The sequence below is a fragment of the Anneissia japonica genome, unplaced genomic scaffold (genome assembly GCF_011630105.1).
Source record: "Anneissia japonica isolate Jap-2015-1 unplaced genomic scaffold, ASM1163010v1 scaffold287835_len3118868_cov185, whole genome shotgun sequence".
Classification (NCBI taxonomy): Eukaryota; Metazoa; Echinodermata; class Crinoidea; order Comatulida; family Comatulidae; genus Anneissia; species Anneissia japonica.
The window spans coordinates 2,090,241-2,105,151 of record NW_022737223.1 but is presented as its reverse complement, the minus strand read 5'-3'; the positions used below and the strand labels follow the sequence as shown (position 1 = coordinate 2,105,151).

The window sequence follows — 14,911 nt, the reverse complement described above, 5'->3', positions numbered from 1 at the left end:
ACGACCCAAAGTATATGCCCAGCACTCTGACGCGACCCATCGAACCCAAAATCAATAAAACGTCCGCGCGAGGGATAGCGGGAAGAACCACCCACTTTATTCATTTTGTAAATTGATTCAAATATATTATCACCCACAAAATCACTAGGCCTATGAAAAAACCCATAAAAATGAAAATATAACTTTAAATTACTCATTTAACAAAATCACGTAGGCCTAAGTTATCAAATTTTTCAATAAGTTAAAGACTTTTAAAAATTAACGATTAGCAGACATTTTATCATAATTTCCTAGTGCTGCCAGAGATTTATGGGTTATGCGAAATAGACACATAAAATTTAAAAATGTTTTCTCATTATAATTTGCAGCTGAAAGTTTAACACATTGAAATGAACAAAACTAATACTCTAAAGTTGTCATACCTGAAGTACATTTAATGTTTGGATACAGTTAACATGAAACTGTGATAACGCACACATAACAAAAGTAAACTGATACACTTGTCACACTTAAATTGCACTTTTGTTTACTATAATTTAATTTCGTTTGTCTTCATTTGTGTTAATTAAGGTTTTCACGATCTGAAGAGATTAAGCGACCCATCAATTTTTTTTCGCGTCCCAAACATTGGGCGCGACCCATAGGTTGCGGAACGGTGGTGTAGTCGATAATCATAAAATATTAGAAAAGGGGTATAAATGATGATTTAAAAATGAATAAAATTATATTGTGTACTATTTGGTTACAGGGACCCGAAGAGGTGGTAACAGAAAAAAAAGAGTAGGCCTTATTTTGTGCTGTTGTAAAAATGATGAAAATGACGGATAACTCCAGAGTGTTATGTCTAAGTATATGTAAGCTTTAGGGTTTCTACTGTAGAACCTCCATGGTAGAACGAAGTACTATTATACAAATACTTGTACATTTTAATAATTTCATTCATTTTATATATTGTTAGTTGCATACAAGCAAAATATTCTTATAACAAAAACAATACTCATCATTAAACACCGATAAACCACTAAATAAGTGAAGTTATTTTTAGCCGTAGGACAAACATAATGTAATACGTTATGCATCGTTTACTCAATATAGTTTTCACGTACTTTGTTTTCATAATTTTGGCACCGAACATAACGCTACCTCGGTTGGAGTGGAGGTTAACAGTGACCGGGACAGTGATGAGTCGAAAAAGATAAAGATGATATTAAAAAATATTATTATTTATCTAGAGGGGGCAGCAACCATGCTGGTTTTTTTGGCTGTCAAAAGAAAATCCTTGCTATGACGTCATCTACTAAGGCTGTGGTTTATGTGATAAGTGTTGACTCACTGGCATACTAAACGAAAAGAAAATATAAATTGTAGATACTTCGAGCGGATTGGTGTAGTGAATGATGTATTCTCATTTATTTAGTTAAAGTAAGTCACTCTGCATATCATAAAGTGATTAGTTTTACGTATTTTTAAGTGCTTTAAAACGAGTAAAACGACAAAAAACATAGATATTGAAGCCACGCTGACCTACGTTACTCGTTAGGCTAGGCCTAGGCTAGCCTAGCTGCTGTTGTACGTACAATGGAGCCTGGCCCCTGGCCCTGCCTTGGCTAGCTTACGGTCCTTCTTTGTGGTAGTTAGACCAGAGAGTCCCTTGTTAGACCTTGGTTACTGTATATCCGCCTTAGCTCTGTTCTGGCCTGTTGGAACATGAACATGTTCACAATCAAATTAAAAATAAATCTTTGTGATTTTTTCCCCCAGAAATTGTTGACACTGAGTGAGTGACAGTACAAACAACAAGAAGGAAGGAACTTCAAATTTTACGTTCATCTTGTTTGTCGGTCATCAAATTCAAAGAAAGTTGTCCACATTCGTAATGATATCAGGAAATAATCTCAATGTTATTTTGCTTATTATAGGTAGGCCTAAGTCTTTTCAATTTAATTATTGTCATTGAGTGGTAATTTACTGTATTAATACTGTGTTATGCTAAACAAACAAAAATGTTTGTTTTCCAGGTGTTTTTAAGTCTATTATTTCTATTATTATCTCACCAGCCCTCAGATACTAGTGATCCGCACTGTAAAGTAAAAACAACAAAATTAAAGTGAATAAATAAATAACGGGGGAACAGAAGGCAGTATAATGTATTGTAGACGAATCTAAATTGCACATTATTTACATTGCCCTGGTGGGAGTCATTAAACCAGTACATTAAAAAGCGAAATTACACGATTACTGTATTGAGAGACATAATTAATGTCTCTCAATACAGTATTAATATCCTTGTAAATTTAATACTGTACAGTATGGCAACATGTCAGATAGGCCATTGTATAGTTTGCTGGGTACATTTTAATAGGCTCTCTAAAATAGCTTGTAATAAATGCTGGCCTCAATTAAGTGCTGCAGTGCATGGACTTGGGGATGTGAAAATTGAGAATGCGTAACTGGAGGGTTTGAAAATTGAGAATGCGTAACTGGGGGGTGTGAAAATGGGTTACCGTTCATTACACCTGAATGACTTCATAGGCTTTCTTGAATAGGCATTTTGAAATCTAATATTTTACCATCAAAATGTACTAAAAGCTCAAAAGCTTGCATTATATTATTTATCGAACACACATTTATTCATCAATTAATATTTGCAAAGAAAAAGTAAGATACAACATCTTAATAATTACGTTAGAAATTGGAATCAAGTGTTTGTTGAACGCTTTTTGCAAAGATAGCAACAGAGTAGTATCACGCGGTATCGTGACGTAACATGGTAGTACTCTATGTGATAAGGGTTATTAAATATTAGACAAAGTTAGAAGATACACAGAGCTTGCAGAAAAACCTTATTCAACATGGACTTTGTGCCTATTTGTAGCATATACTGTGCTATCAATATGACAGAACTCTGATATTAAAACAGGAAATATTGTTTGTGTGAATACAGTACTGAATAGATAGTTGTGGAGGAGTCAATTATCAAATAGCTAGGCCAGCAAAAAATAAACTTTATTTTAGAATAGGATGGTTGGGCCCCTTTTTCCATAGAGATAGCCACCACTGTCACTGTACAAACAGTAGAGGCCTAGACCAGACATGTGTAGTTCTTTTTTAAATAGACATGTATACATAGATATTTTTTTATTGTTTGATGGTAGAATTTATGCTATGTTTCTGGGATTTTTTGTAGTATAAAAGATAAAGATTTAACAGTCCAAATATAGGATGAGCGAATAGACTACTGTAGAAACTACTTCTTTTTTTTTTATACAGTAGGCCTAATTGACAACTATATGCAAGAAGAAAGTATGCAATTTGCTGTCATAAAATTGTTAGGCATTTCCTCATTTGATCTGGGGATTTTTCCCTAAATAAAGCCCAAATAAACAAGGGCTCTAGTCTAAAATTCTTAATAATAGAGCTAATACTCATAGTTACCAGCCGTCTCGCATCGTGCGGGATAATCCCGCATTTTAAAGTGATTTTGGATGAAAGACATTTTGCAGAAACACATGCATGATCATAAATTTGTCATGCATTTAGCACAAGTCTATGCGTGATATCAAATTATCACTAATTCAGGGGAATATGTATTTAGAATTAGAAGAAATTGGTTTTGTTAAAAATATAAAAACGGTCATGCAATACTGTAACTTGAGTTATTAGAAGGCTTTTGTTATCTCATCGAGAATCAATTCATCGAGAAAATTTCTCTTTTCCGACAAAAACAACCCAGCCAAATGCGCACTTAGTAGAATCTAGGAGGCGCGTGCGGTCTTACGTGTTCATTGTCACAACCGACCATTGATTATGTGACTGAGACACGGCCCCCCTCCCTAGCCAACTGCTACATAGTCACGCATTTCAAATTTCTCAGGTTGGTAACTATGAATACCTAACCTCAAGTATTATAAATAATATAAATTTTGAATTTTTGTAAATTTTATAAGTCTTTTAATTAAGTAATTTTAAATGGAACTGTATCAAATGTACAACATACAACATGATACTCAGTTATTGTCCAGATGAAAATGTTATTTGTTTACACATTAATGATTCACTCATGAGCATACAGTAAAATGAAAGACTGAGCAATCTAATATTGAAAGCAAGAAAATGTTAGACATGACATTTTTCAGCATGCAAAGAATCTGTTTATATTACACCGACACAAAATAGAACAAAAAAAAAAAAAAAATAAGGATAAAAATTTACACAAAATATCAGGTAAAGTGACATGTTTGCCCACAGTGTGTGGGTATTGCAAACCTTTTTTTTTTGGCCTAATTTTAACATTGATGAAAGTTGAAAATTCCTATAAAATTGTTTGCGTTTTTCACTTCAAGGACATATAAAAATAAAGAAACTTGGAAGTAACATGAAATGAGTGTGGGATGAGTATAAACATTTCCTCCATGGTATAAATCAGTATATTCATGTTTATTTCATGGCAGGATTAGTGATAGTAGGATACAAGGGGCCTTATAAGAGGATTATGGCTTGACAGTGGGATTAATGGCAGTCAGTATGAAAAGCCTAATGTCAGTGGTTTTGCCATTATATACAGTATTGGGATCAGTGACTGCTAGCAGATTTAAGGGGCCTACAAAGGGAATTTATTTTATATCTTTTTCATCCAACAGTAAGAATTCTCACCAGTTAAAGGATAGAACCATACCATGTTCTATGAACTCTTTACAGAGGTTTAGGGAATAGATGTTTCTTTGTGCTGGGTGCACTTTTATGGTGTCACTGCGAGTATGACATATTTTTAAGCAGAGTGGACTTTCTTCCATTCATAAATTTTCAAAAAAAAATTACTATTTGTTAATTTATCTGAAAATTGATTTGGTTTTGTTGGAAATGTAAATAAATTAAAAAGGGGAAAAAAAAGCATTTTAGCAAACACAGAATTTGAAATTTAGGAACACGTTGTGCTTTGGGCTCAGTATCATGAGCAAGCTGGTTTTTGAAGGGAGTGATTGAGGCACATCCGCTGTGGTATGGCGAAGTGCCATGGTATGGCAAAGTGCCATGAATACCAGAGGAAGCTCTGTTTGTTCCATACATATGATCCCAACTAGGTTAGAAAAAAAGTAATTCTACTGGTGTAAAACATTAATAGAATGTCTTACGAATGATGTTGCTTCCATTAGGCTTGTTTGCATTCATTTAGAGAGGGAAGGACGTTTATTTGAGGAAAAAAATAAATGCCTCGAGGCATTTATTCAAGGGGGGTGTTTTTTTTCAATTGAGGCTCTGAGGGGGTGTTTATTTGATATTTGAGGGGGGGGGCATGACTAGTTTATCCTTATCTTGCTATTAAGATGGTCAGGTTTAATAATAATAATAATTAATAATAATAATTTTGGCTTATATAGCGCATTATGCTAAAGCCTCAATAAAACTACTGTAATCTGCCAACCAGAACCAGGGTATGGTACCATGCCCCTAGCAAAGTTCAAATACTATGGGAACTTAAAACATTAATTGCTATAGTAATGTATGTTTATTACTGGGCCAATACAATAAGTCTGCCAATTATAAAAAAACATCAGTATATCCTGATCAAGTCTACGCTGAATACAGAGTTCAGGCTAATAATATTATTGCCTATTAGTAATTCTGTTAATAACTATTTTATAGTGACTTGCTGTCTATAAACTCATGGGTTAATGTTCAAGAATTGATTGAACATTGTTTTTACATCAACAATTGAAAACTACTGCTTCACCATACAGATTCATCATACAGATTCAAAACAACATTCAGTAATTAATTGCAAATGTTTTGCCTAATAATTTACTCCATTATAATAAGTTTTAATTGTATGTTTTTCATTATGACTCCTGTGGTATCAATTTAAGGTTTCTTGCCTTTTAGAAATTTTAGTTGGTGTAACCATGTGATACTGTAGTTCAAGATCTGTTTATTTTAGGCTAGTTTTATTTGTCATGTGATTTCCTATTGTGTTTTTTTCTCTTGAGTTTTGTTTAGACACCTTGAGATGATGTTTATTATATAACGCAGCAGTATAGAAATAAAAAAAAAATACTAACTTTAATATTCTACTCAACACCGTGCAATGCAGCTAGGCTTTGACGTCAGGTTATTGTTTTGGGCGTGAAGAATGTTATACAACAGAACAAAAGGTTTTTACTGATGTTCAGAGACCATGAAAGCAGTGAAAATCTGATCAGTAGGATTCAATCCACTGCATTACAAATAATATACACATGTTTCTCATCTGTAATTTGAACTCTGTTCAAAATTATATAAACAGTTATAAACAAACCCTAGAGGTCTGGGGAACTCCCCCACAAAACTTTTGAACTCCCCCCGCAAAACTTTTGTCTTCTAGACGCCTGAAATTAACCTCTGAGGCATGTCATAAAAATTACACTGTGGAAATATCTTCATATTTCACCTCACTAGCTACAGTAGTGTTGTTTGGTCCAGATTAGAGGCACCTGATCCCAGAAAAGATCAAGACCATGCTAAACTAGAGTACATAAACACACATCTCTGGTTGGTGATGTGGGTGTAACCCAATACTTAAGATTGGGTGTTAGCTTGGTAGTTTTTTTTTTTTTTGTTTCTTTTCTCTTTTGTTGATTATTTATACCCATTTTTTCATTGTCTTCTTACCTTTTGTCAAGCGCATAGAGACCTCATTTTTTGCGCTATTATAAATTCATCTATTAATAATAATAATTATTATTATTATTATTATTATTATTATTATTATATTATTATTATTATTATTATTATTATTATTATATTATTATTATTATTAACATTATTATTATTATTATTAACATTATTATTACAGTACAGAGCTGTAAAAAGTTTTTGTTTGTTTGTTTTTTTTTGCTGGTCCAAGGTCTAGTTTTGCTAAAATAGTTGCTAGCCCTTATATATCAGCAATTAAATATTGGTGGTATTGTAATAAGGTTTAATGTGAAGTAGTGAATTCTACTGAGTAATTGGGACTATCTTTTGACAGAAGGGGTTAGTTCCAATCATTTAACAACGAAATGAAAAGGCTCGCCTAAAGGTACTAGAATCTAATTTAATGATAATTATTTGAAGTGTTTTGATAATAAAGTATTAATGAGTAACTATTTTCTTATCTTCCGTCAGTCTGCTGCCATTCAGGTATACTCTATACCCAAGGTAAGAATTTAGTTTATAATTCATTCATAGCTGTCAGCAAGTTACTAAAACTTGAACTGTACGGTAGCTTGTGATTATAGTTTGGTTTGCATAAAATCGCTACACAGTCGCCACAGCATTTTCCCAGCAAACCTTGCACTGCGTAGCTGTTCCTGACGCAATCAGGAACGATCCTTGATTGACGCTGACCAATCAGCGTCGCCCAAGAGTCAGCGATAGTGTGTAGCAATTGTTATGGAAACCATGCTTAGCACGTTGACTGCCAAGCCTTTTTTCCTAGTTTCATCCCATTATACCAAAGCATAAATGGCACCACCATTAACAAAAATTGTTTCCATCAACTGCAATGAAACACAAACAAAGATATAGCATTTATTTTTTGGAACATCACTTCCAGGTTCTTCCCTGAAACTTCAGGACGAGCGTTCACATTCTTGCGACCACTCCCAGCGAGTTTACGTGCAATACAATAGTGGTATGACTTTAGACAGATGTGGACGTGAACTCGAGTCTTTACCACCCCAAGTGAACCCTGTCAGACATGAATTCGCGTTGCTGGCAACAAATGTATTAATGCGCTTACCTTCCAATCCTGAAGTCCTGGTTTAAAATCCGCGCAAGTGACCATATTTAAAAAAAATTAAATTTAACTTCACTCTCTAAGCGTTGTAATGAGACTTGTTGAGCATCATTGTAATTGTCTAGGGAAAAAGATTGTCGCTTATGTGTTGTCATCTGAATAGGTACTCTTTGCTTTAAAATTAAATCCAATCATCAAAGAATTTTATCTGGTCTTGTTGGTGTAATACAGTATGTTGTTTTTTTGCTATGTATTATTTTGTCTAATTTAAAGAAATTTACATCCATATTAAATCCAGTGTTTTGTATTGTAATCAGATTATTGTCATACTGTATTGAAAAACATTTTTTTTTTAAAATACTAAGGATGTGGGGATATCCATCATCGTGGACAAGGTGAGATTAGATCTCCAAACTACCCAGACCCATACAATAATAATGAAAATTGTGTCTGGAAGATAAAGTCTTATACTGGAGAAGTGGTTACAATCAGGTAATGAAGCATGATGTGAATTATATTAAGGCCAATCAGACAGCATTGCACGACGCAACTCGACAGGATTTATCGCCAGGGACAGTATTTAGGTCGTCATGAGAATGTTAAACATGTTTAATCTTTTATGATGCAACTGTCGCCAACAAAGGTCTATCGCGTCGGTCTGTGTTTAACTCGCATAGACCCAACACAATTTTTTGTCGCTGTGTCATACAACACTGTCTGAATTGGTCTTAAAAAAAAACCATGAACATGTGTTCAAGAATTTGTTTCATTTATAAACATACATATAGGTGTTTAACATACAATATACAGGGTAACTGCCGAGAAAAGAAGGCGGATTACACATGTTAAAATTTGTACATTTCAAGAAGAATGTACAAGAAAAATCCTGTACATACTGTACTCCCAATAGGAAGGGACCAACAGGTGATAAACACCTTTATAATGGTCTGTTCCCAATGCACAAGCAATATGCATGGATTATATGCATACATGCATAATCATTAAAGTATAGACATACATACAGTACATAGGCACAAGTCAAAGCACAGTGCCAACTATATAGGCCTAAGATCTGAAGTTTACAGCTAAATAATTATTCTCTCCCTATGCATTTTTGACTAATATTAACCCCTTGGTTAAAGTATGGTAAGAAATGAAATTTTAATATGTACCCTTTTCACATAGGCCTACTGCTACTACTAGTATTCCAAAGTCTTTGTTGATTAAAGGGAAAAAAAATAGTCAAAAACGCAACCCTAGATTCTTTAGATTTCAATTGATTGATCATCATAGATAAATCAAGCATCATCATGTATATGCTTATAATACACTAAATACTGTGTAGTTTATATAATTTTAAGTAGTGCTCAATATTTCTGTTATTAAAATAAATGTCCATGCTGAACTCGAAACATCAATATTTTTTGTCATTAAATAATGTGTTAAAATCTTCCTCCACACCTGCCCTTGGCTAAGTGTAGATATCAGCTCATGGTTAGATAACCATTAGGCAATAAAAAAGATTTTACATGTTTTGGTATTAAAAACTTAGCGCAGATGTTGGCTTAAATCAGTGTCATTGATTTGACATGACTGTCTTTGTGGGCTCAATAGAGCATGATATTCATATTTTGAATAAAACGTTTCAGAATACAATAAAAATTATACTAAATGTCTGTTGATTCGTAGAATAAATGTGTTGTCAAAATTGTTATTGTTTTGTTTACAGATTTCAGCATATGGACATTGAACGTGGTGCAGAATGCATTGACAGTCTGAAATGCACATTTAACCGTTCTGTTACCGAGACATACTGCGGTACTAAACTGCCAAACCCTATTACAACACAGTATGCAACGCTAGAGTTTACTACCGATCAAACCAATGTTCGTGATGGATTTTTACTGGATTTCTATACAAGTAAGTAGGCTTCATTTATATAAATGTTAACAAATCAAATATTGACCATTGACAACCACTAAGCTACTGATTGCATTTGACCGCCGAAGCAGTGATTGTATTTACATCGTAAACCACATTGTAAGTCCCTGTAAAACCACTTATGGTCTGCTATCATTGCTCAACCACTAACTATCATTGGATTGAATTTTTCCAGTGTGAAATAGACAAAATAAAATTCACAAAAGTTTGAAGTATTATTTCTACTGGTTTCCTTCTGGTGATGATTGGGCAGTACACCAGGTGACATCCCCTATTCTCTTCCAAAGGGTATACTGCATTTTTTAATCTGCCCATGGGTCATATTCTGTTTAGTGTTCTGCCATCAGGCAGGTCCTGGGTTGTCAACTCCGCCACTGGCATAGACCTTCACTTTTCTCTTCATTTTTTACTTAAAGCCTCTTATCCTTTAAATCATCTACCATCCCTATCCTCTTTCTTCCTCTTGATCTTTTCCCTTCCATTTGTCCCTCTAGGATTTCTTTCAACAAACTCTCTTCCCTTAAAACATGACCAAGCCAATTCTTCTTTCTTTCTTGTAATAACTGACAGTAATGCTCTCTTTCCTTCTATATTGTTCAGTACCTCTTCATTTGTCTTTCTTTTAGTCCAACAATCTTTCTGCATTCGTCTCCACACCCACATCTCAAAAGCTTCCTACCATCTAACTTCCCCCTTTAGCAGTGTCCACATCTCCACTCCGTACAAAGCCACGCTCCACACTACTGTTTTTATAATTTCCTTTTTAATATTTATGTTCAGTTTTTTTGTCAAGAGGAGGATGGGTCATATTTTGCACACATAAAAGATAGTGTGCTTTTCAAACTTGTATTTCTGCCACGTGAAACACTATGTAATGGAATCAGTGTTTAAAGGTATGTTCAGATTATCGAATTCTTTGTTATTTATAGGCAAATACCCAGCATCTTCGTGCAACCAAGAAACTGAATTTTTCTGCAAGGCAGAAAGGAAATGCATCCCCATAAATTGGAAATGTGATGGCCAATCAGAGTGCAGCGATGGCGCAGATGAGGCAGATTCAGAGTGCAGACGTTAGTAATAACTTTGCAACCTAGTAATATTTTTTATTACATAAATTATATTATTACTATACCTCATGAATATTAATTAGATTCCACGTGGTAAGAGTAGAGTAGTTTTTACTACTCCCTGTGAGTGCCAAACTAACATATACAAGTGGAAAGAATGTACAACCCAAAATCAAATACTGCACCCTTACCTACGTGAATCGTTAGCAAATTGTGTAATTTTACCCTCACAGATCGAAATGGCTAATGTAGATGGACGGTTGGTTTGCTGTTTAATACTTATGAGGATAGCAAAACAAATACATTACATGGTATTGTTTCAGTAAAGTGGTGAATTCCAATTCTCTCATTGTATGATTGGGACTACTTCCCTCCACTTCTCGTCGGCAGGTAGTCCCAATCATCCAATGCCTCGGGAAGTGGAATTCACTACTTAACCTCAAACCATGTTGTATTTGTATACTAACTTATGACCTGGTTATATTCTTTAACCATTTTCACCAGTTTAGAACTAGATAAGGTTATCTTGAGAAAATATGTCTTAATTATTTCTGTGATGAGCTATAATACTTGATTTATTTTTCCAATTACATCAAAACTAAGACATATCAGTAACTTTATTCTGACATCTCTGATCAACAGCTGTGACTTCCGTTGTACCAGTAACACAAGCTGAATGTGGGTTATACTATTTTTACTGCCGATCTGCCAAAACACACGAATACGCATGCTACCCAGAGGTGAAGAAATGCGATACAGTGAGGGACTGCGAGGACGGGCGCGATGAGGAAGGATGCCAACAATGCATACACTATCTGCATGACAGTATGGGTTACTTCACCTCGCCAAACTTTCCGTCAAATTACGGCTTTAATCTTCTATGCCAATGGAAGGTGATTGTGAAAGAGGGCAATACCATCCAGTTGAGATATGTAGATTTTATGCTTGATGGTGGCGAGCATACTGACTACATCTGGGTTTACGATGGTGGTAGTGAATATGCTGTAAGTAACTTTAATAGGTAATTTGTAGATTATGGTCTTCTAAAGACCAACTCAGACAGCGTCGGCCGACGCAGCCCGACCCGATTTATTGTCGGGGACAGTCTTAAGCCGTCGTGAGAAATATCAAACATGTTTAATATTCTACGACGCGACTGCCCACGCCGCACACCATCACGTCTGCGTTTAACTCACACAGACCCGACACGACAAATCGCGCCGGGCTGTGTCGTACGATGCTGTCTGAGTTGGCCTTAAGTGTCCATAACCAAGGTTAAGGATTATAGGTAATGCTAGTGGGCCAACCTGCATTAAAGCTGAATGATAGCATGAAGCATTTCACAGTATGTCATCAATGCAAGCTGAGTGGGTTAAAAGCTCTGCGCGCCAAGACTATCAATTTTATTGACAAAAACATGTGATATACCTAAATATGGTTATGATGACATCACATGACCATATATAAGCACATATATAAAGAGATGAAATGAAATGAAATAGAATAGATACAGAATTCTTCTGTTAATGAAATATTAAATAACAGGAATTTGCATAAGCAAACCTGTTCGTTTTTCGCTGATCAAAAGTTTTTGATTCACAAACAGAAAGTCAGCTCAACTGATGTACCATAGTTCTCGGGTATAAGCCCACCTCAGCTATAGCAGCACACCCCGTACTTTATGCCCAATTTTACATACCAGCCTTTCCTCGGGCAAAAGTCTAGGGTATAATTTGAATGAGTTAGATGACTTTTACAAATACTCTAAAAACAAAATGTAATATTGGCTTTAAATAAGGCATGCAGTGCTAAAAAATTGCCTTTTGATTGAAGAGGGGATTCCCCAGGTATTAACCCACCCACCCAAAATCGGCCACATATTGTGTTTAAGGAGGGTGGGCTTAAACCAGGGAAACTACAGTATATTTTTCTCAGATTAATTTAGCCTCTTTTTACTTTTTTCTCACAGGATAGGTATGGTCCATATTTTGGGTCAACATCAAAGGAGAGTTCGAATATGCCGCCAAAAGTGATTGAATCGACTGGTGATAGGATGCTGATTACATTCCATTCAGACAGCGTTTCAAATGGTGGCACAGGATTCAATTTTACCTACCAAACTAAAGGTCTGCCTTCAATAACAGTAATAATAATTATAGTAATAATAATACTAATACAAATATTACCCTCAAATAGTTAAAAATCACCTCATATCACCTTAGTCAAGACTTTTTTTATACCTTGGTTAGCGAAGCCGGCGAATGCAAATATTGATGGTTTCAAATCAAAATAAAATTTTATTTTTGGCCAATTAGCGCACTAACCACCACGAAAAAAGGGAAATTTCAGAAAAAAACAAAAGTTTTTCTTTATTTTTCCTATACCCTCCGCTGCTTTAAATCTCCAAATATATAAGATATGTATATTTCTTCCTAATTATATAAATTTAAAGCATTTAACCATCCCATTTTACATTCACCAATAAAATTTTTTTAAATTTTTTATTTAAACCATCTTTATACAGGATAACATTTCAGAATGAACTGGTTTTCAAATGGTCCTGTATTAGACCAATTAAAAAATTAAAATGAGATAAATATATACATCGGGAAAAAAGAAGAATTATCATCAATCAAATATAAGAAAAAATAGAGACAATCATAACAGCAGAAAACCAAAAAAGGCCTATGCAATTTTAAAAAGACAGATAAAAATTTTATTTTTATCCGTCTTGATGTTTTTGTCAAAACTATTTGCTAAATAAGGAAACAAAAACTTCATTTTTATTTTTATTCCATCCTCCGCAAATGATCTTAAAAAAAAATAAGTATGCGAAACAAGGAATAAAAAAAATCTTACCTTAGGACAAATAAAAAAAAAAATTATTGTGTTGGCTACGCCCGACCGATCCAAAAAGTATGAAATTGTGGTTCGATATTTTATTTATTTATTTTTTTATTATTATTATTTTGAGTGCAACGAAAAATATTTTTTTAATGAGCTAAAAAGGCTAGAATAGGCCTATCTTGCTGGACGATAGTAATGTTATGCAATCGTTTTGCTCATCAATATAGATTTAAAAATGGTCTTTGTTGTATTTTTGTGTATTTCCTACCTTTTAGGCATAAACACGTTATTAGTGTTTAAAAAAAAACTCCCTACCAACTTTTTTACCCATTTTTAGTTCCTATGCATGTAATGCAATAGGAACTATTGTAATCACTTTCACATTTCTTTTGTTTTTTTATTGTGTGTAGTATGTGTGTGCGTATGTGTGTAGACATTTATGCAAATGCGCATGCGTCAAAGAAAAGTTTTCCGACATTTTGTTTTACATCGCGATGCGAAGTTCGATGTGGATTTTCTGCAGAGTTCAGTCAGGGCTCACTCTAACCGATCGGCAAGTCGACATGCATGAAACTACTTTGGTTTTACGGCAAAAAAAATCAACTGCTGTGGCATAGGTATTTTGAAGAAGGCCTAAAATAAAACAAAAAGGTTTTAATACTTGCTGAAATACATCGTTTTTTCATTTAGATCTCCATTTTTCACTAACTCCATGCGACGTTTTTTCTGTTTTGAGTAGTCCATAGAGCTATTAAACAACTAGAGTGTTGACAAGATGGCGCAGCAATGCAGAGTTATGTATGTGTACCATCCAAGATGGCCGTCGTAGTAAAGCGCCACCTTCAGGCTTAGTATACATACTGTCTCTTGCCCTCTGACTGACTATTATTTCATTAATGATAATGAGTAATGGTAATAACAAATTATTAAACTATTGTAGCCAAATCGAGGCCAAGTGGAGCATCTTATTCAAAAATAAAGTACCCAATGATAAAAATTAAAATCGTGTACATTACACCCAAACACCGCAGCGCTCGAGTTTAAAACATACGGGTAGCTAGCTGTACTGAACCTGCTCAGTAAATTGAGGGCGCAATTGCAAACGATGGTGTTTACCGAAATTTGATTGGCTAAATCTATGGCAGCCATCTTGGATGGTACCCACACAGTTCTGCGTATTTCGAACATCGAATACATTGCGGTTAGCGCTCTAGCGCTAGTATTCTTATTATTATCTCTATGGAGTAGCAGGAAGTAGTCATATGAAGGTACCATATCCCCGACAGTTGGCTATGCAGCAATG

General features: G+C 34.6%; 1 protein-coding gene across 1 annotated transcript in view; it reads left to right on the top strand.

The window, feature by feature from the left end:
* The first annotated feature begins 1,288 nt into the window (after positions 1-1,288).
* The window catches only part of LOC117117119 (low-density lipoprotein receptor-related protein 12-like), a 21,048-nt gene continuing 7,425 nt past the window's right edge, over positions 1,289-14,911 (top strand). The window contains exons 1-8 of the mRNA XM_033261321.1: positions 1,289-1,422; positions 1,762-1,919; positions 7,141-7,173; positions 8,119-8,245; positions 9,483-9,673; positions 10,624-10,764; positions 11,404-11,765; positions 12,731-12,887. Coding sequence (XP_033117212.1) covers positions 1,877-1,919; positions 7,141-7,173; positions 8,119-8,245; positions 9,483-9,673; positions 10,624-10,764; positions 11,404-11,765; positions 12,731-12,887 — 1,054 coding nt within the window. The 5' untranslated portion in view covers positions 1,289-1,422; positions 1,762-1,876. The remainder of the gene's footprint in view (positions 1,423-1,761; positions 1,920-7,140; positions 7,174-8,118; positions 8,246-9,482; positions 9,674-10,623; positions 10,765-11,403; positions 11,766-12,730; positions 12,888-14,911) is intronic.